Source organism: Abramis brama, assembly GCF_963993115.1.
Source record: "Abramis brama genome assembly, chromosome: 1".
In the NCBI taxonomy this organism is placed as follows: domain Eukaryota; kingdom Metazoa; phylum Chordata; class Actinopteri; order Cypriniformes; family Leuciscidae; genus Abramis; species Abramis brama.
In genome coordinates this window covers 64,680,237-64,703,271 of record NC_139963.1, presented here as the reverse complement: position 1 = coordinate 64,703,271, position 23,035 = coordinate 64,680,237, and the positions used below count along the sequence as shown (strand labels likewise).

The following is a 23,035-nucleotide window of genomic DNA, read 5'->3' as shown; positions in this document are numbered from 1 at the left end:
GGAGCTTCACTGATGATGAATTACAGTGGGAGGAGCTTCACTGATTATGTGACTGCTGTGGGAGGAGCTGATCTGCCAAAATCAAAAATATATCATTTAATGAGTTTTTTTTTTATACTAATTGACACATCTACGAATTTATGTCTGTCTGTCTATTGTAAAGTAACTGGTGCTAATTCACAAATCCATTGTATTGTTCACCCTAACATTATTCTGCTTCTTCGTTTAAATATAGCCATATTTAAAATTTAGAAAATAAAATAATGAAAATCCTTCCAAATATAAATAATGGTAAGAAAAACAGTTGAAAGCTTAAACACAGAAATAAATGTACATATTTGTAATCATCAAATCCCCTCAGTCTGCTGACACCAGTGAAATGGGCTTTAAGTGTCAATTTTCAGGAGATCTGGAGACATCAGCATAATAAATTAGGTGAAAACGGGAACTATTGTCATGAAATAAAGAGTGTTTTCAGCAGATCTGTTAATATTGATGAGCCTCAGACTATCAACACTCATTCAACAAGCCATTCAGGATAATCAGCAGATCATCTCACTTTATTTTACAGTGTCCTTGTTGCATATGTTACATGTACTTACCATAGTAATAACAGTAAATGATGCATAATTACATGAAACTAACCCTCAACCAAACCCTAATCCTACCCTAACCCTATAGTAAGTACATTTAGTTGCTTAATATCACGCAGTACTTAAATATAGAATTACACTGTAACAATGACACCCTAAAAATAAAGTGTAACCAAAAGCGGCTAAAGTCTCTTCTGCATATAGATACTGTCCTCACGTACGGTGGCTAAAGATGAAGACTGCTTTTACAGATTTAAGAGAAAGTCTGGATAACAAAGGTTAAGCGAATTCAGCATTTAAACTAAAAATAACCTTAGAAATGCTCCTAGCATCAAATATTTTAGATTGTTGTAATGTTTCTAATTTGGAAGGTAAAGATTTACATTTTAACATTTGTGAATGAATTTAATACATTTAATTACATCATGTCTAAGTTACAGCCGGCTCTTGAAAAGACTATGGTTTAAAATGAAAAGATAATGGCTTTACTAAAAGCCTTTATGTATAATGCATTATAAAGGTATTCGTAATATATGTTACAATGTATTATCTTTTTATTAAATAATCGTAACCAAAGTTACGATAAATTATAACATTTATAATATTTGCAGATTCCTAGTTACATCCGAAATACATAAGTATTATATTATAACTGTGGTTACAATTAATCATGAGACCATACAATTCATTAAAGGTGCATTATAAAGGCTTTAAGTAAAGTATTATCCAACATTTAAATGACATATAACAAACATTTGAATCTGTTTCCCACAGGGATCTGATGATCCTGATTCGCTAAATCAATACTCTACATTATGTGAATGAGCGGCACTTTGTTTCTTCACAATGAGGATTAAAGCTGATTTCCAGACCCTTTACTCCCTCCGTTCCTCTGTGGTGAAACAAGCTGCTAAACTCCATCTGATCTACTGAGATCATCACAACCTTACAAAACAAGGCACTTTCCAAGAAAAAAAAATATTTTCTACATTTCACATCTGCTCTGGTTATTTCTAGGATTGAATTCACTTCAATCATACCTGATTAATGAATGTAATAAAGTTTGACCTAGGTTACCTAATCTGCCTTTTGTTTGATTAGGTAGTGCTCAAGCACCGGGTTTTTCTGGCCTCTGTCTAGTTACGGGCCATTTGCAAGGCAGCTTTTATTTGATTTCTTTTTCTAATTGCATATTGTAGTTTTTAAACTTGCCAAATTTAACACTCTCTAATGGTCATCTGCCAGCAGACAGACGGACGCTGAGGAAAAAGCATTTGTGGCCGAGCGTTCATACAGGGTTCGCCTAACACTCAGAAATGAGAGAACAATAAACAATAGCCGTTTGAACTCTTCTCCACTTTATTATATGCAACACATGAGATCACTAACTCAGAAACCCCCGCGATACTCCAGTACCAAAAGTGCACATGACCCATGCCTATCTAAGGCATTTCTCGAGAGGAAAAATACATTGCATACACACATATACATATATATAAAACGACCGCCAGTACATCCAGAATTAATGAATCATAACATAATCCAGAATTAATGCATCATAACATAATCCAACAATGTCTGTTACCCATTATAAATGTATTTTTATTTGTCGTTTTGTCGGTCTAACATAAAAAGTGCTTCTCCCCATTTTTTGGAAACAACTGTCTCCATTTGTTCATTATGCAACAAAGACTGCTAAAGACAACAGATTTTACTAACAGACCAACCAATCTCTGTGTAAAAATAAATAATGATGCTGCCATCTTCCTTAAGTAATTTTGTCCCCCTAGTAATTTGGCTCCACAGACAGCAACATAGTGTCGGCCCAGATCCGGCCCACATCTGGTAGCACTAGGTCGCTATCTAGGTCTGAATCTCAGGTGAAAATTGTATTTTAGACCCACCTCTACAACATTTTCATCTCCTTACCATAGCCTGATTCACAGCGGTAAGCTTTTAACGGGTTCTAATTTGAGTGGTACTGGTGGGTTTCCACAGCAAATATGAGCTTGCCGCGGTTCGTCTCTGCATCATTACGTTACGTCTGAATACATAAAAGAGGAGTCTCGGCTAGTAGGCTATTCTGTGTGTGAGGATGCTGCAGGTGGCCGATCATATATAGCCTTAAATACATACAGTCACGTAGTGTTGATAACAATAACAATTTGAGAACAAAGTATAAAAATGACAATTTGCACGGTTTGACGTGATCTGAGCTAACTTTGCGATTGTTAGATTTAATCACCAGTTGATCAGAACAAAAGTGGCTGACGTTACTTACTGTACTTGTTCAGATGACATTTTCCTTCTTATTTTGGACGCGTGTTGGAGAAGTGTGTGCAGATAAATGAAGATATGAAGTAGTAAATGAAGATATATACAAACCCAAGAATTTATGATTTCTGCGCTTTTCACATTCACAATATAATGTGTTTTGATTAATCTAATAGCTACTTTTTTATTAAATGCTGCATAAACTAGTTTCAGAGCTCTGTACAGGTCATTACACAAAAAAACATCTGCAGCGTTTTAATTGGAAAGTTAGTTTACATATTTATATAAACAATAACCATTGAGGACAGTTCTATATTTGGTAACTATTTCTATGTTAATATAAAACATTTCTATGTTGTTAAAAATAACTATCTTGCAATGTTTTGGGAACATTATTTTATTGTTGCAAAAAAATAAAAAGAGCAATCCTAGAACAATAATATTTAGTTCCCAAAACAATAACCAAACAGGAACCAAATACCAATGTTAGGGGAACGTTCTGTGTTTGCTGTGAAGCCCCAGAAACAAACGTAATACTTGGCTTTCAGAACGGAAAAATATGGAGTTATTCCTGAAGCAAGAAGAATCAGCAGACAATAAAATTGGAAAATAACAGCAAGCTGTTGATAAAATTATAATGAGTTTAATCAATCATTACTTAAAGTACAAAAATGTATAAAAATTAAAACTAATGAGACAGATCTCAAACAATGAACAAGTTACAATTAATATCAGATTCATGTCTCTGTTAAAAGTGTTACAGCCTCTTCTTCAGCTCCTGAATATGAAAGTGTTTTTCCGGTGTAATATTTCTGGTGCTCTTCTTCTGAATGAGAAGGCAGAAGTGATTTCAGAACGAAGGCCCGAGTGAAACTCTTCCCGCATTGATCACGTGTGTAAAGTTTCTCTCCGCTGTGGATCCTCATGTGAATCTTCAGACTTCATTTACATGTGAAGAGTTTTTTAGGCTTCTGTTTTTCCTTTCTCGTTCACGTCCATCAGGTCTAAAAGAAACATTAAATCAAGTGAGATTTCAAATGAGAGACAAACGTGAAATGAAAAGTGAAGTTCAAAGTCAAGATCACTGATGAGTTCAATAGTCATTTTAATCTCATCAAATCTGGTGGACAACGGCGGTGCACGATTATGATCTATTTTAATGTCATGAAGATGATTTGTGTTTTAAAACACTAGTTTGGTCATGAAACAATGTAAATCTGGTGAGCATCAGCATGTTCTTCATCATGAAGAATGAATGAGGAATCAAGAATAAACACCAACCTCTTTGCTCTTCAGTATCATGATGTTTCATTCTGCAGGTTCTGGATCACTGGCGTTCTCTCGGTCCTCTCCTTCCAGATGCTTTCTGGAAGTTCTGCTGAAAACAAACAAGTTTCATTTCTTACAGACATGATGAGAGAGGAATAATCAATATTTCAAGTACTAAGGCTAATCACATGTTAAAAAAATAGTGACCTTGATCATGTAACCTAACAGTGTTGTTCAATAAAACCCAAATTATGACTTACTTTGATACTTTATTTTAACCAATTATTGATTTTTATTATATATTTGTATTTTAATGGCTGTTGTTTTACTTGGATCTATCTTTATTACCACATTTTTGTTGATTACTCGATTTATCGGTGGAATAATTGGCAAAATACTCAATTACTAAAATAATCGATAGCTGCAGCCCTACTTTACTTTTGCTTTAAAAAAGGATTTCATAGAAATTTGGATTTCATTTGGCGTTTCACTACTGAAGTCCTGTTTATTTTTTTCATCTAGCTGTGCTGAACAGAAGCCCAGAACATGTGGATATATTGACATTCAGAACATGCTGACTTTCTCAGACTTATTATTGTTATTACTAATATTTAGTTATTTTATTTTTATTTTATGTTTGAATACATTTTTTTACTAAATTAGTCAATAGATTAATCGATACAAAAATAGTCGTTAGTGGCAGCCCTAGAAAAAACTATTATGGAGTGGAAATGGCTTATAAGTCAATAAGCGGTCCTCTGCCGCCATCTACTGTTTATAATACATTTTTAAATAAATATGTTGGTTTGCTAAGGGGAAGTGTTGGGTGAGTAAATCATGGGCTAATTTTCCTTTTTGGGTGAAATATCCCTTTAATTGCCTTCTAAAGGTTACACGGTTGTTGATGGGCTCTGTTTCTCATGACATTTTCTTTTTACTTGTTTTTTTTTTTGTTTTATTTTGATTGTTTCTAACATGTCCTGTTCTGTAGACTTGCTCTTTATTTATAGTTTTTATACTGTAGTGTACATACAACCAGTAAAACATGTCCTGTTCTGTAGACATGGTTATTATGTATTTATTCATGTTGTACCAGTCCAATATGACTATCAGTTGAAATAAACCTTGTGTTTATTTGTTATGAATCTATTTTCATGCGTTTTCCTATAACTTTTACATGTTTAAAAATATCAAAATTAACATCGATATCACAATATCACATTTGGTCAATATCGTGCAGCCCTACCTTGATCTCTGACTGTGGTGATGTGGTTTCTCCACTGCATGGATCCTCATGTGTCGCTTCAGGCGAATTTTAACAGAGAAACTCTTTCCACACTGATCACACGTGTGCGGCTTCTCTCCAGTGTGGATCCTCTCATGTTTTTTCAGATTTGATGAATAACTGAATCTCTTGTCACAGTGTGAACACTTGTAAGGTTTTTCTCCAGTGTGGATCCTCTCGTGCAGTTTTAAACTGTCCACTCTAGTAAAAGTCTTCTCACACTCAAAGCACATGTACTCTCTCACACCAGTGTGGATTTTCTCATGTGTGTATAAATGTTGCAGCTGTGAAAAACTCTTTCCACACACAGAACATGAATGCGGCTTCTCCTTTGTATGAACTGTCAGGTGTGACTTCAGGTTTGATGCACAGACAAATGTTTTGCCGCATTGATCACATGTGTACGGCTTCTCTCCGGTGTGAACTCTCATGTGGCGCTCAAGATGTTGTTTGTTTGAGAATCTCTTTTCACACTGATCACACATGAATGGCTTCTCTCCAGTGTGGATCCTCATGTGACCATTAAGATTGTTTTTGTTTGAGAAACTCTTCCCACATTGATCACAAGGGAACGGCTTCTCCCCAGTGTGGATCCTCTCGTGTGTTTTTTTATCTGCCGACTGATTGAATCTCTTGTCACAGTGTGAACACTTGTAAGGTTTTTCTCCAGTGTGGATCCTCTCATGTGTTTTCAAAGTTGATGACTGACTGAATCTCTTGTCACAGTGTGAACACTTGTAAGGTTTTTCTCCAGTGTGAATTCTCTGGTGCTGTTTTAAACTGTCCGCTCTAGTAAAAGTCTTCTCACACTCAAAGCACATGTACTCTCTCACACCAGTGTGTATTTTCTGATGGTCATGTAAAGTTTGCAGCAGTGAAAAACTCTTTCCACACACAGAACATGAATGCGGCTTCTCCTTCATATGAACTGTCAGGTGTGTCTTCAGGTGTGATGCACAGATAAATGTTTTGCCGCATTGATCACATGTGTACGGCTTCTCTCCGGTGTGGATCCTCATGTGAATCTTAAGACTTTGTTTGTCTGAGAATCTCTTTTCACACTGATCACACATGAATGGCTTCTCTCCAGTGTGGATCCTCATGTGACTTTTATGGTGTGAAGATTGACTGAAATCTTTCCCACATTGATCACACTTAAATGGCTTCTCTCCAGTGTGAACTCTCATGTGAACATCAAGATTATGTTTAATTGTGAAACTCTTTCCACATTGATCACATGTGAACGGTTTATCTCCGGTGTGAATCCTCATGTGAAGCTCAAAACTTTGTTTGCTTGATAAACTCTTTCCACACTGAATGCAGGTGAAAGATTTCTTGGCTCTTCTTTTCTTTAAAAATGTCTTTTTAGTCTTTGAGCGACTCAGAGGTTTTTCTCCAGGTTTGACATGATGTTCCTCCTTCACTTCACTCAGTTCTTCACTCTCCTCGCTCTCTTCCATCAGGTCTGACATGAAAGAAAAAAATATTAAATTTCATTTTCAGTACATTAACATAATTAAAAGAGAAATATAAAGTGAAAGGACATGAAAGTGTAGATAGCAGAAAGTTGACAACGGTTATAAAATATTATGATAATTTAATGCCTTTTTATAAATTGATTATATGCCCTTGAAATTTTCCATGAATGAGGAAAACTTATCTTCTAATTATTTTTAAAACATTATAGGCACAAATCCCATGTTTCTTTAGAAAACATTATTAAATATATTTGATCAATGACAATTATCTGACATACTAACATAAAAATATACAATACTGCCATATTTTGTCACCAACTTTGAGACTGATATTTATTTTACTAAAACGTTTGAATTATTAATGGCCGTTCACACTAGACTTTTCCTTGCACTGACTTTCATTCATGCGCATGTGAAAGTGGGACACCAGAAACACAAGCTCAAGTGAATTACCCTGTGAGAAATAACACAAACGTTCAGCATTCAAGTGGAGTGGATTGTTTATTTTTTAATTATTATTATTATTTTTTGTTATATGTTGAGCTTGTGTTTGTAAAAAAGCTGTGGGGGGGGTGTTGGAATCCGTATATATATTAAGGGACCATTTCTCAGTTAAAGTCTTACTTTACAGTTAGACTAAAGTTTCCTATCCTGAGAGAAAGAACTTGTTATCTTGATGTTTTGAGAGGAGACTCCTGTTTATAGTTAGAGCCTGGCCAAATCCAACCTTGGAAAAGCTGTGTGTCGGTGTGTGTGTGTGTGTGTGTTAGTCTTCTTGGTTACAGGAACCACTGGCATTGTTGGAGTTGTTGTCCGGGACATGTTGGCACCCAGCAACCCAAATCTGCGACTTGGAAGGTCACGATGTGCCTAACTTCAGGGTCTGAGTTTCAGCCGCATAATCGATGGAGATATGCTTCTCTCTATCTGTATATGTGTGGAAAATTACTATGTTTATCTATTTCTTAACCAATCAGAATCATTCAACCTGTAAGCAATGATGTAGCTTAGACCTTGGAAATGGTATAACTGCTGTGTGTGTGTGTGTGTGTGTGTGTGTGTGTGTGTGTGTGTGTGTGTGTGTTGACTTCTGCTGATGAAACTGCAAACTATCTTCAATAAAACTTTTCTTTAATTTATTATAATTCTGACTCCAGGTCTTCTTTCAAACACCTGGTCCTTGGGTCCTAAACTGTTAACCCCTAACAATGGTTTCAGCTTATCCTACATTAGGGTTATTTAACAACAGAAGCTGAATAATCAAATGTAAAAATAAAACACGTCTTATTAATTCTGATTCTTATTAAAGCTACAAAAGTTATTCAGTTATTGCAAGCCGTTTCGATACGCATATTGTGATATATAGCTCTGCGATAGGGCTGAACGATTAAAGGGATAGTTCGGCCAAAAATGATATTAAACCCATGATTTACTCACCCTCAAGCCGTTCGAGATGTATCAATCTTTTTTTAGACGAACACATTTTCAGTTATTTTAGAAAATGTCTTAGATCTTTCAGTGGTTATAATGTCAAGTTATGGGGTCCACCTCCTTCAAGTCCCAAAAATGTGCATGCATCCTTCACAAAAGTAATCCATCCGGCTCCAGGGGGATAAACGAAGGCCTTATGAGGGTAATCCGTGCGGTTTTGTCGTAAAAATATACATATTTAAAACTTTATAAATGAAAATAACTGGCTTCCGGTAGCGGTCGACACGCGTTCACGAAGATGGAAAGAAGATCAATGGAAAGCGTTCAGACAGCCTACTTTTAAATACTGATAGCACTCTTTGTTTATTGCTTGTAAGGGTGTCACGATTCTCCAAATCCTCGATTCGATTACATTTTCGATTCTAATGTCACGGTTTCGATTCGATTCTCGATTAAAAAAAAAAAAAATTGAAAGCACAAGCTATGCCATTTTTAGACTTTTATGCAATATAACAATATCTGACCTTTGTTCGCAATGTACCACACACTACATTGTCAAATTTAAAATGTTTATTAACAACATAATGTAACAATAACTTATATCTTCAGTCAATTGGAAACTAAAACAATATAACCTATTACCTATCATAGTCCCGGGGCTCCCTGGACTCCTCAGAGCAGTCACAGGCGAATAGCACGGCGTTTTAAATTGGGTTCCCACAGCGTTTGCAACGCAGTAGGAGAGAACGTTCTCGTAAGGGAACGTACTTGGTTACTTGCGTAACCTCGGTTCCCTTAGAGATAAGGGAACGAGTACTGCGTTGCCTTGCCGTGCTATTTCGCTCATATCAGGTACTTCGCTTGAGTCGATTTAAACCTAAAGTCCTTTGGCGAGTTTTCTCTGAATTTATACAGCAATTTTATCCAAATTGTCGCGCTCGAGGTTGGCAGGGCGCCAAGTGCTCTCATTGAACCGCACGCCACTGCTAACTCGCCATAGGTTTGTGCAGTTGCCGCAGCACAGCCAGCTCGCTCAGACGAGCTATGATGCTCTCGCTGTGCAGCTGCAATGCGTTTTAAAATATAGGCTTCAATATTCTCGAGAAAAGAAGTTTTACCTATTACAGGCAAGCCGAGGTGATGTGACATATGGGCCGTGGCAGCATCGACGACTCCATTTTTTGATTCGCTAATCGAGATTGAGCATTAATTTCGATCGATTTCAATTTAAAATCGAAATCGTGACACCCTTAATTGCTTGTAATGTTTTTTTGCTTTTGTTCCTCTTTGTTTTGTATTTTAAAGCTATATTAGTTTATATAGCCTATTTAAAATTCTTAACATGTAACATGTTAATTTAATAATTATTTTTAAAAATGCGTATAATGACACATGTGATTAAATAATGATTTTAAGTGTTATTATAAAAATTAAGAAAAAAAGTATATCACTAGATGCCTAAAGATTGTAATGGAAATTTTACATTTAGATGTGTTTTTACTTTTAGATGTGTTTTTACTTCTAGGTGTGTACAACTTTTATTAATGTGAACATTATTTTTACTCATAAGCATTTAAATAAATATAATCATATAAGCTAAAGCACATTATTAAAGATATGTAACCAAGCTTTTAGAAATGCATAAGTTAAGATAAGCTTGCAGGAACAAAATGTTCTGGGTTATAGTCTAAGTAGCAAAGAGACTATGTGTACTCCAAGTGACCTATTGTGTACTTCAAGTGTGAAAAATATGTGCGCAGCTTTGATCGAACGAGAGATAGGCAAAATGTGTGAATTCGAGCAGCTTCTAAAAACAGGAAACTTTTTGCAGACATGGTATTGTTCTGTCTAGATGAAATTTATGTTAGACAAGAGATCTTGAACAAAGACGTTTCCTTTTAAGGTAAACAAGGCGATCTTTTGAGACAGACCAGGATGTGTTAAGGGTATATAACCTTGGCAAGGGGAACTAACTTCTTGCCTTCCCATATCAGATGCTCTCTGTATGTGAATTAGGGCTGCAGCTATCGATTCTTTTTGTAATCGATTAATCTAGCACTTAATCGATCGATTAATCGAGTAATCGGATACAAATTTTTTGTGTGTTTTTAAACAACCAAAACAAATAATGCATAACGAAAATTAGGTATTTATTCCAACTCCAACATTTGGCTCCAAAACTAAGCCTATTGCAATCTTGACCCATTTAGTGTTTATAAGTGCCAGTGCCAACAATTATATAACAATACAGTTAAGTCAACTTACTGTAAAACATGTCTAACATGTAAAACTATGAATACAAACTTAAATAGTAAAGGCCATTTGGCCTTAGTTTTGTCTTCTTAATACAACATTACAAAAAAAGGATTGCACCTTCTGCAAATTACCCACCGGAGAGCAAAAATAAATGAAATGAATATAAAATATCAAGCCCAACAGGTACACAATGTATACAATTTATAAAAAAAAATAAGTGTAGCTTTGAAAAGGGGAATGTTTTATTGCAAATATGCATTTTGTTAAATAGAAAAATAACCGCATTTTGTTTTTCACTTAGGCTAGTTTAAGTATATTAGCACGTTTTGTAGTATTATATATTTTTGTTAATTGAAAATGTTCTATGCTCAATTACTTTGGTAGCTGATTATGTCTTCCCCAAAAGTACGAGTGGATTTGGAGAAGCAGGCTGGGGAGTTTCATTTTTTGTTGTTGTCTGTAACTATTTGGCAGACGTGACATAGACTAAACAAGGTCTCGCAAAGACTGCAATACAATATTTGTTCCTCCATCACGTCTCGGTGTATACAGTGAATGCATGCTGAAATTATTGTTGCGTGGCTACATAAAAGTTTAAGCATATGCATTGCCGCAATTGGCCTGACTGGCGCGTGAGAGAGACGAGGGTGCGTGTGTGTGTGTGTGTGTGTGTGTGTGTGTGTGTGAAGGTTGTTTTTTTTGGCTATACTCTCTTGCAATTGAACGTGAATACGTTTACTACTTAAAAACATCAAAGCTAAACATCATATCTAGTCAAACCGCATCACGGCATCACTACAAATACAGTATGGGATTAAAATCAGTGAACATCAATGTATAGGCTTAGGCACGGGCGGAAATATTGGCGCTGGGTCAAAATAAATGCGGGGGACAGAATCGTTACCTTGTTTCAGCGACGCTGAAAGGAAGCGATCCCAAACTTTAGACATTCTCTGCCGTTTATGGACATCAGACTCTCCACCGTCGCGCCAACTAAATTCAAAATGTATCACGCGCTATGGTGTGCTTCCTGAACATTGAACAACGGTCCGTGTGAAATCAGATCCCTGCGCGTCATAGGAATTTAACGAGGCTTCGAGGCAGAGTTTTTGCCTCAAGGAATTTTTGTAATCGAGTAAATCGAGTAACTCGATGAATCGTTTCAGCCCTAATGTGAATGCCAATTTCTTGCAAGAAATAAACTTTTTGATACTTTGACTTTTCAAAGGTTCGACTTGGCTCCTTCCTCCTCACTTTTCGAATAGAATTATTTCCACAACAAAGATTCCCATCCCTACTATACAATGATTTATTGTTTGTCTTTGTCGAATAATACAGAAGATAAAGAACTTAAACATACAATATGTAATTTTTTCGCCGCTAGGGGTCGCTAACCTCTTTACAATAACAAAGGCGTAGTTTGATGACGCAAAATTTGCTAAGAATTATGCATCTTGTCGTCAACGTCAAGCCGGCCGATCTAATAATGTTTATGGATGAGTAAATACATCGATGCTTTTATCATGACTGTGATATGAAGCAGTTCGGGATTGCTAAGAGACAGCTATCAGCTCCACACGCGACGCGAGTCCCGCGGATATAAAAGGAATATGGACATTTCATTCTACCGAACTACACGCAAGTGCAGAATTACAACTCACAGGTCAGTTTATTAGACAAATTAAACTTGTGAGGTAACGCAGCGCTGTTTCACCCAGTCTAACATTACATTAGCACACTAAACTGCATTTGAATGTGTTGAAATGTATGTGTTAGTTTGTCTGTATGAGACTAGCAGTAAGCTAGCTCAATATTAGAATAACATACAGATCATATTCTAACATTTTATCATTGTTGAACTATATAACATTGATTAGTTTTATGTAAATGTGCTCACCTGTTTAATAAAGTACATGTAGGAGCGGTCGAAGTCTCGGACGTGGAGCTCTAGGCATTTCGAAAACACCGCGCTGATATTGATTCTCATTTTAGTTCTCCTTTTTTATCCAAAGTCTGCTTGCCATGGTCCATAATGTTTGAACGAAACAACAACAGCGTGCAGATAGACATTGCGAACTACACAGTGGTCCACGTCTGTCGCCTTGGTTACTATCAGAGGGCTCTGGTTCATAGCTCTGGTTACCATGGCAGCACGAGCGGAAACCAGGGACTAGAGCCCGACCGATAAAGGATTTTGAAGGCCGATACCGATACAAATATTTGTTGGTTTTAAAATCCGATATATCGGCCGATATTTTTTTTTTTAATATTATTTCAGAAACGCGCAACAAAACATTAACAGATTTCCCTAACATTAGTTATTTGTAGTTATTTATGAGTTTTAACTAAAATAATATGATAATGCATTTTAAAAAGAAACTTGTTTCTTTTATTGTCACAACAGAACAGAGTAACATCAAAATATATTAAAGTTCTGATAAATAAAATGTCTAAAAATACAAACTTAAGATATGAAACGTAAAGTCCTTTGATTTGGTTGTTGTTGTTTTTGTGTTTTTGTTCAAAGTTACCAGTTTTAAAAGACTTGGTAAGCTTCATAAATATAACTTTGAATAGGACTGGAGACAAATTCTGTTAAGTTCTATCATCATCATTTATATTATCATTAAACAAGATAAAGGTCACTCCTAAATGTTTGTGTGCATGTGTAATAATTAGTCCCACTCCCTACATTGCCTTATAAGCTACCTTATAATTACAATGTCAGCTTGCTTATCCCTTTACCTGCACTTTTTAAATTCTTTCCATCAAGCTACATCAAACCATTTTCAATCATCATCAGTTGCTGCCTGCCTTCTAAAACCTACTATTTAGCGATCTAAATCCATTATGTGACTCGTTAATGCTGCGGCTGAACGACAGTCTGCAACGCACACTTGGCGTCATTGGATTTCACACACGTGTAAAAGAAAAGCTAACTTTTATGCACAAGCTACGTTTGATACTTTTTCTCTGTCTAAAATGTTCACTCCTCGCAACTTACATTTTACAATGCAGGGACTGTAACTAGAGATATGCTAGTTATAAATACAGTAATCATTACCCTCGATACCGAGTGAAGGGGGGTAGGGGGAAGAACATTTCTCTAAGAAATGAGACACCACTCGATTACCGTTTGCGTCATCTTCCCTTTCCGCTAGCTAACTGCTACGTCAACACAGAGGCGATACGCGTTAACATAAACAAACGAAGATGCCGTCGTCTCGGGTTGTGATATCGATTGTCTGGTCTCTCTTTATCTTTGCACTCTTGTGTGCCATCAGTCAAAGACATTGTTTCATTGTATTTAACGACGGCGCCGGCGACACCATAGCTAAGCAAAACATTAGCAAACGGCAAATAGCGCATAGCTGCTAGCTAGCGGTTAACTAGCGATTCAAAACAAAAACATTACAATTAAAACCGCTTGAACATTTTATTAAAAGTATCATAAAACACGAGTGTCATTAAACTGCTGAAAATACTTACATTTGTGCGACTCACTTCTGAGAAATTCCTACCCCTCTCTTTCAAGTGTGGTCCTCCGCAAACTTCGTTTCAAGGGCTATGTAGCCCTACGCCTTGGCCCTAGCCCTTAGTCAAAATGAGAATTGGGACACCACTTCCCCTCACATGAACGCGCAAAACCGAGGGGAAGGGGTAAGACAGAGAAATGAGACGCAGCCTAAGTTCGTTGTGGAGATCTCACTTGCGGATAACTGGTTCTCTCTGCCCGACTCTGGCTGGATCAGCAGGTTGCAGGATGTGTGGTGCGTTATACATGAGTGTTGCCAACAGGGACGGTGTAGAGTGCCCTCTGGTGGACAAACTATACAACGCCAACCCTCATGACATGGTTGAAGGGTGTTTCGTCCGTTTTTATTTTATTTTTGAAATATTCATTTATCGCCATTATAAATGCCGATACCGATAGTTTGGAAAATGCCTAATATCGGCCGATAATATCGGCCTTCCGATAAATCGGTCGGGCTCTACCAGGGACAACGCGGATATGACGCCATTGACTGCGACAAAACGGAAATAAAGAAATGGGACATGTCTTCGAATTAAATTACAAATTTCTCCTGGTTTGAAAGTTGTTGGAAACAGTCGGGATAATGTAAGTACACAACTAAAAAAAATATATAACATAGATAACATAGCAAAAAAGTTACATATTGTGGCTTTAAAAAGTAATCGCATATTAAATCGCAATCGCAATATTGGTTTAAAAAAATAAATAAAATATCGCAATTAGATTATTTTCCAAAATCGTTCAGCCCTACTTTGCGATATTTTGATATATTCAATATATTCTGCAACCCTACTTAAAACTGTGACACTCAGGAAGTGACATCATCTGGGGTCTTTCTGTAGCAACTAGGAGGACAAGTAAATAATCTTAATCCATTGTGTAAGTTTTTACACACACTCCACAGTGTAGATCACATTCAACAACCCTGTTACCAAAGTTACTGTAAGAAGAATCTCTATAACTATGAATAACTTATATGATATTTGACAAATACAATTTTATCGGTAACTTGGTGTTAACTGATTATTCCTAAAGAAAAAAAGTGTAAACTATGTTGAAAATGACTAAAATTCTGGTAATGTTGTTGCAAATTGAGAACCAGATAGGCTATAAAATAAATATCAAATAAAATATAAAGTAGTATTTCGATTGATCTGATGTTGACAATCAATATACAAATTTCTTAAACCTCCCTTTACTGACCATTTGTTGAAAACAAACAAAAACATTCTGTACCGTTTCATAGTTGAACTGTTTATCTGTGATGAAGTGCTTGAATGTTTCTAACATGAATGTTCTTCAGCATCATGAATGAATGAAGAATAAACACCAACCTCTTTGTTCTTCAGGATCTTCAGTGTGTTTCATTCTGCAGGGTTCTGGATCACTCATGTTCTCACTGTCCTCTTTAATAAACTCAGTCTTTGCAGATTTCAGCTCTTCCTGATGCTCTGATGCTCGTCTTCACTTGTAGCTGATGGGAATTTACAGCATTTTAGAATTGGAGAAATGCTGTGGGAGGAGCTTCACTGATGATGTGATTGCAGTGGGAGGAGTTTCACTGTCAAAATCAAAAATATAAATTACTGAGTTTGTTTTTATAATAAATTACACTTCTAAGCATTTATGTCTGTCTGTCTGTCTGTCTGTCTGTCTATCTATTGATCGTACAGTAACTGATGCCAATTCATTATTTATTTTTAATGCTAATCCTAACATTATTCTGCTTCTTCATTAAAATAGAGGTATCTATAAATAAAGAAATGATTATAAATAATTTAATTTCTTCCAAATATAAATAATGGTAAAAAAAGTTAAAACCATAAACACATTTTAAATGTATAGGCCTATTTACAGGAGATCTGAAGACATCAGCATAATAAATGAGGTGAAAACAGGAACTATTGTCATGAAATAAAGAGTGTTTTCAGCAGATCTGTTAATATTGATGAGCCTCAGACTATCAACACTCATTCAACAAGCCATTCAGGATCATCAGCAGATCATCTCACTTTATTCTGAGTGTTTGCTGTTAGAAACACATTATGTGAGTCAGGATAGATGATAAAAGCCTGTAAAACTGCTCTATTGAAAGAAAATACTGTTGCTTCTCACCATCTGACACAAATAAAACATAAAAAAATATATAAAAACAAACCAAACTTAATTAACCACCTCATCCAAATAACTACAACAGTATAATGCCAATATAATATATTTAGATTTTTTAGTAATTACAATCATTGCAATAATGTTATTCAAAACTGACAATGTTCCTAAAAAAAACTCATTATAAGCTCACCAATTCCCCTCACAGATCTCAAACTTTAACTCTTGACTTGACATTCAGTAACAGTTCTCACACAAACATCGAGACAATCACACAAACGAACACAAACTCGCTCAGGTCTGAATGAACTCAACATATTCTCCTCATGCTCGCTGCTGCTGCACTAAATGTTTATTTCAGTAGGAAGACGCCAGAAAAGACACACAAGTATCGCTGTGATCGATGAAAACAATACAGAAATGAGCCTGTCGCTTAATCAAACTCTATAAAGTGTGTGTGATGGTTGTGTAAATATGAGAAATACCGCGAAATGCACCTCAGAAGACTCGACGCTGAAACTCTTCTTCTTCTTCTTGTAGGATTCCGGTAGTGTAGACCATAGACATAATAAATACATAGACGCCCTATAGACCCCTTCACGGTCGACGTCACAGGAAAATTCTAAGTTCGCAGTGCGCATGTCGGGGTCAGAAAGTTCATTCCATCCCATTGAATTGCGTGTTAACCAGAGAATTTCTCGTCAAGAAAAAATGCCTACTTGTTGCGTCGTGGACTGTGAAAATCACACCAGTTGTGGAGTCAAGTTTTTCAGGGTTCCTGCAGGATCTCATCCGTTTAAAAAAAAAAAAAAATAGACGACATCTGTTCAGATCTATTTTTTTTTTACAGTCTATATGGTTCAGATAGATACTGCTATCTGCTAAGTAGCATGACACAGGTCACAATAAATGCCAGATATCGAACTTCACCTAACTATTAAACCAGTCTACAGTTTACAGAAAACATTTGTTTACTTACCAGGGGGCTGTTCCATAAACCAAGATTAGAGTATAAGCCAGGCTTATTTCGGTTAGTCAGGCTTATTTTTGGTAGATTCGGTTTCATAAATCAAACTTAAAAAAGTTCAAACTCAGTTACCCTGGCAACTTATGCTGGGAAACTAGCCTGGTCCAGGGCAGGCTAACTGTCAGGCTAAGCCTCAGTTGTTACACAGATCCTCTAACACTGACCGACAAGAACACAATGATATTCCCACTGACACTCTCTCATACCATTATTGGACTTTATTAACCATTATTAGTCCAAACATAAATACACAGTATACAGAAAATCAACTTAAATAAGGCTACAATGATAAATTAGACAATATAGACTTATGAATACATTTCTCTCTGGTTTGTTTGGCAGCTGTAGTACATGTTTATGATTATTAGAAGAACATTAGAACACAATCTAAAAAAAGCTTTGTAAAGCAGAAGTTAAAATCACAAAATTAAAAATAAATAATTACAAAAGCACAGTATGAATTTTAACTAAGATGAATCTGAGCTTAGTAATTGACAGTATATTAGCCTAGATTTGAATATATCATAAAAATACACTTGTAGGTTTAAAACTCTAAATAAGGCACATCTAATGTCCAAATAACAAATATTTTAGCATATATATATATATATATATATATATATATATACATATATATATATATACAGTATATATATATATATATATATATATATATATATATATATATATATATATATATATATACAGTATATATATATATATATATATATATATATATAAAATGTACTTTATTATGTCTTTCAATTCATACACATTTAACACAATTATACAAATTGACAGTTCCTTTAAAGACATCATATTTTCCCCCAATAAATATTCCTTATTTTTCCTTCTACTTTTTTTCTTTTGTGATAATACCCACCAACACACATGATTAGAACAATAACCAAGAAGTACATAGTTAGACACTTTTACATATGATTTAAGGGGGAAAAGACAAAAAACAATAAATAAATATTAATAAAAAATTAACATTCACATATTTATATCAAAATCTTATTATGACACATAATCCCTAATAGTTATTCAAGTAATATTATTTGAATATCAAATATTCAATATAAAATAAGCAAATAAATAAAATAACAAATAACTAGCCTAGAAATAAAAGGGAGGGAGGGTTATATAAAAATGTAGTTAATGTAGACTAATATATATTACTTTATTTTATGGAATATTCTTTGATTTTAGAGTTGCACATATCTTTTCAAAATGTATACATTTGCTCTTAATTTCATGTTATCCTCTTTATAATGTAAAGTACATTAAGAATATATTATATTATATTATATGTATAATATATAAAAAGTACATTCTAGAAACTAAATCTAACCACTCATTTAAAACTGGGGATTCTTGCTTTATCCAAAAAATTATTGCATTAAAAGCTGTAATTCTCAGCATTCTAAATAAATATACATCATATTTATTAAGTAGCATAGGTCCTATACCCAAAACTATATTTTGTATCTTTATACATTTAGTTTCTTAAAAAAAATATTCCCTGAATTAGGCTACTTCTGTTCACTGAAGTACTTCTGTTCGCTAGAAGTTCACTGCAACTTATCCAACATCCTAAAGATAAATTATTATAATTAGAAGATATTTCTAGTGTTATAAAATATCGCATATTAATTTTCCAAGCAAAATGTATATTTTAGTCAGAATTATTGCGCTCCTATTTGCCGCGCATGCTCGCAGCAGCGCTCGTTCAATATGAAGATTAGCAGTAAAATGGATACATTTGCTCGACTTTCTAACATTTACAGATGGAGAATATAACTGTAAAATGTAAGTTTTGCACTGAGGGAAAAAAAAAACATGTCACAAACGCATAAAACAGCACAAAATATAGGCTGTTTGATGGTGGATCGATTTGATCCACGATCGACCTGTAGGGCTGCTTCAAAAACGCGTGCACACGCAATTATCTAGACTTGATAAACCTGGATCAAATTAGTGAGATTGCGTGAACTTCAATTACCTTTTATGGAACCACTTTAGCCCCAACTTATTTGTTAGGCTCATTCAAGTCCGGTTTTGGAGTTTAATCCCCGCTTTTCTAAGCGGCTTTTATGGAACAGCCCCCAGGGCTTAACTATACCGTTGTTGTCACAATAACTGTCAATAACACAATAACACAATAACACTACAAACACGAGCATCTTTGATCGTAGCATTGTCCCAGTCTGCCCGTTTATTATATAAAAAAAAATACACATACTTAACAGTGTTAAATTTGAAAAAATACTGTTCGACAGAACTGCTTGCTTGTTACCACAGTTATCTGCGTGGTTCCTTGGCGATGAAGTTCCACATTTGCGGCTATCCAACACGAAAATGCATGCAGCAAATAAGCCGTTCACATTTTCTTCAGATAACTCCAAATTTCTCCCACACACTGGACTTGATTTTTGATGACTGTCGACAACTTTAAAATCTCCACTAGCTATCCTTCAACTCCTCAGCATCCATTTCGACGACTGCAAGCAGATCGCGCGCGCGCGGTTATGATGCATTTTTAAAAGTGAAAGATCCTGAGAGGGCGTGGCGCGTGGGCAAATAAACTGATGTGGATTTTGAATATTTTTATCAACTTGAAATACAGGCATATTTTTGTAGACGTGTTCCTAAAAATATGAATATATTTTTACGTTTGCATGTGATTGTTTTAAACCCGTGTTTAGACCCGTGTTTCCCCCGTGTCCGACCCGACACAGTTGGATATTTTTCACCCGTTTGAGCAAAATTTGAACCGAACCCGTGCAGGACTCTAATCAGGCAGACAATCGCCATTAGCTCAAACAAGTTTATTATGGTTCTGTTCCCGTTCCTGTGATGGCAACAGTGCATACCTTTGACACAATATGCCGGTCTATTAGCCGCACCATTTTTCTGACCCCATGCTGCGCGCGCACCCAACCTAGACGTTCGATGTTTACAAACATTGAAGGGGTCTATTGGCCGCTTTGGAACGTTGCTGCGATACGTCAACGCGTCCGCCATTTTGCGGAGGGCAAGACTGCGCTGTAACAGAGAATGTCTAATAGGAAGAGGATTGGCACTCTCTGCTTACTTCCGGTTTCTGGACTGGCTGCAGTAACACGTCTCTGTCCATGCGGGGGCGCTCGCAGGCGAGTGCAGAATGAATGGAGGTCTATGGCGAAAAACCCTCAAAATCCACTTTTCTCAGGATATAATTTTTTGTCTTGTAATTTGAATGTTGTATTCGAAAGGAGATGCAAAGAAATTACACATTGCTGGGTGTTAGATTTTTTAGAGTCACTTATTTGGTTTAAAAAGTCTTTTAAAATGTCAATGACGTCAGAATGCTGACGTCATTAGCAGAATGCTAGCGTGTTATGGGCAACAACAACTCAACCTGTAAGAAATCGAAAAGAAATAAGTACTCGTTCATTCAACTTTCGACCTATAACCCATGTTGAACTTGCAAAACCTACAATAAAATCTGAGATTTCTCAACGGCAATCGGGTGAAAGAGACACATTTAGCCGTCTAGCCCCATAGACTCCCATTCAGTCTGCACTCGCCCGCGATCACCCCCAGTGGAATTCTAATGGAACTGCAACCAAGATCTATACAATGGGGCTAATAGGAAGTGCCAAGGCTCTCCGTAGACGGGCTCTGGCTGTAATCAAATGCAAGTAAACAGGTGAGCTGCGGTTTTTCTGTATAAAAACAGAAGTATAAAGTGAGAAGTAGGCTAATAGTAAATAGTTTAGTCAATAAAATAAACAAACAGTATACAGCAAATTAAATAGTAATGAAAAGTATAATTATATAATATCATATGTACTAATATAATAATAATATATTGATAATAGCATATAGTTTATGTATAATACTATAATAATAGCAATAGAATATGAAATATAAATTACAGAATATAGACAATAAAAAATAAGTTAAATAGTTACTATGAATAGTACAATAATTTAACAGCATAACTATAATAGATTGATAATCGCAAGTGGTATATTATTATAATAACAATAATAAATAATGTAAATTTATATATTTTAAAATATTCTTACATAGGCTATATAAAATAAAATGACGCAACCCTGTCTCTTTTTGTTAAATTTCAGTTTTTAAAAGGTATAAGAAGCTATACAAGTCAAGAAATAAAGTAAACGATTCAGTCAAACTTACAGCGGGCTACACCGTTAAAGTCAAATAGCCTAAATATATAAAGTTATGAAACTTCACTTTGCCCTCAGCCAAAACAATCTGCCAAGGAACAAATAATAGATTAATGAAACCAAAGATCGCCCGTTAGATATACACAAGACGAATTATTCTCACTAGACTAAAGACATCAGATCCAGCGGCGAACGTCAGAAGCACTATAGCCGAGGCAAGGCTGTTCTCGGCGGGGTACATGAGCGCTGAGTGCCCGGTGATCGCTGGCTCTCACAACTCCGAAACCGCCAGATAACATTATTAAAAAGGCGCTCTCTTTATAAATAGACCACAGATTTGAGCTTTAAACAACTACATTGTCGACTGAAAAACTCTTAAAACTACATTTCGTGACACAATAACAGTAGTATTTTTAAATTTCGCGGCCTTTCTCCTCTGAAAATATAAATAGTAAATGAAATACAACCAGGAACAAATTTTCAGTTTTGCTTGTGAAAGGAAATTCCCTGAGACCTGTTTTTAATTGTGTGGCGATTTGTAAAGCCCAAAGCAGCACACGAAATAGGCATTTTTCTCAATTCTCGTTATGAGAGGTATGGGAAAGTTGCCCTCCGCAGTATGGCGGCACCGTTGACGTACGATCCAGCGGCCAATAGGGCGTCTATGTATTTATTATGTCTATGGTGTAGACGCTGCTGAGCGTATTACTGCCCTCCACAGGCAGTGTTGCCAGATTGGGACGGTGATTTCCAGCCCAAAAGCTCACCAAAACCCGCCCACTACAAGAAAAAAACGCCCAAAATTTTACTGCCAAAATAATGTGATATAATTTCATTACCATGTCATTTAAGGTTGATAAGCACAACTTGTATCTCCTTAAAACAAAATAACGATGATAAAATAAAATAAAAAATAAATAAATTTTCCAGGAAAACACATCAAAACAGGGCAATAATTAAGGAGAATTAGCCAATATGACTAAAATGTCCAGGTGGACACTGTCAAAACGGCAATCAAGAAATGAACCGTGACTTTAACCCTCGGAAGTACACATTGCAGAACATAACGCAGAATTTAGCAGTCAAAACGAATTCATCGTTGATTCAAACCTTTTTCAGCAGCTGTCAGGGTCGAGTAGAGTGCATGCAGTCTGGATGGTGTAAAAGTTGCAGATGTCTGGTTAGGCTAGTGTGCACATGACCATGGACAGGAGTCGTCCCATATTTGATTTAAATTCAAGTCATTCAACTGTGCTCTCCTCTCAGAGTTATATTAACCATCGAGTGATCTCCCTCCACATGTGTACTTTTTTAGAGTTGCTCACTCTCACTCTTTACTGTAGATACAACTTACTGTATAGTAGGCTATGTCACTTTTTGCCTTGGCGATCACTTGAATACAACTTCTCGCGCTCAATCGCGTCTGCCTGCGGATCGCTGATTGGCTAAAAGTGCGTGCTCGTCGGTGATGTCAACACTAACGCCAGCTGACTCTGCATGGGCGTGTGTACAGTAATGTCATGATGACTGATTTTATGGACTACATGCACACTTTAGTTTCGTTTTTTAACCAATTAGACTTTAAAATGTAGAT

The 23,035-nt window shown here is 35.9% G+C and overlaps 1 protein-coding gene across 3 annotated transcripts; it reads right to left on the bottom strand.

Moving 5' to 3' along the window:
- Positions 1 to 3,069: 3,069 nt before the first annotated feature.
- Positions 3,070 to 20,922, bottom strand: LOC311078376 (uncharacterized protein). Of its 3 annotated transcripts, none has more exons than XM_084107143.1 (5): positions 20,355 to 20,922; positions 15,456 to 15,682; positions 5,383 to 6,886; positions 4,149 to 4,245; positions 3,070 to 3,871 (listed from the first exon to the last, which is right to left on the bottom strand). In XM_084107143.1, exons 2-4 carry the CDS (start codon positions 15,511 to 15,513, stop codon positions 4,176 to 4,178), a joined length of 1,632 nt encoding a protein of 543 aa, XP_083963269.1. In that variant the 5' UTR covers positions 15,514 to 15,682; positions 20,355 to 20,922; the 3' UTR covers positions 3,070 to 3,871; positions 4,149 to 4,175. The 3 variants fall into 3 exon arrangements, with proteins under 3 accessions (XP_083963269.1, XP_083963268.1, XP_083963270.1); XM_084107142.1 differs by lacking the exon at positions 20,355 to 20,922 and adding an exon at positions 16,728 to 17,014; XM_084107144.1 differs by lacking the exon at positions 20,355 to 20,922 and adding an exon at positions 16,728 to 17,014 and having other exon boundaries at positions 4,149 to 4,242.
- Positions 20,923 to 23,035: the final 2,113 nt, after the last annotated feature.

What these genes read in the sequence shown, in the direction of transcription:
- LOC311078376 (XM_084107143.1), bottom strand. Translation starts at nt 15,513, where the DNA reads ATGAGTGATCCAGAACCCTGCAGAATGAAACACACTGAAGATCCTGAA. An exon ending in AGATCCTGAAGAACAAAGAG is followed by an intron (nt 6,887 to 15,455) that starts GTTGGTGTTTAT and finishes CTTTCATGTCAG; the next exon opens with ACCTGATGGAAGAGAGCGAG. An exon ending in CACCACAGTCAGAGATCAAG is followed by an intron (nt 4,246 to 5,382) that starts GTAGGGCTGCAC and finishes GTTTGTTTTCAG; the next exon opens with CAGAACTTCCAGAAAGCATC.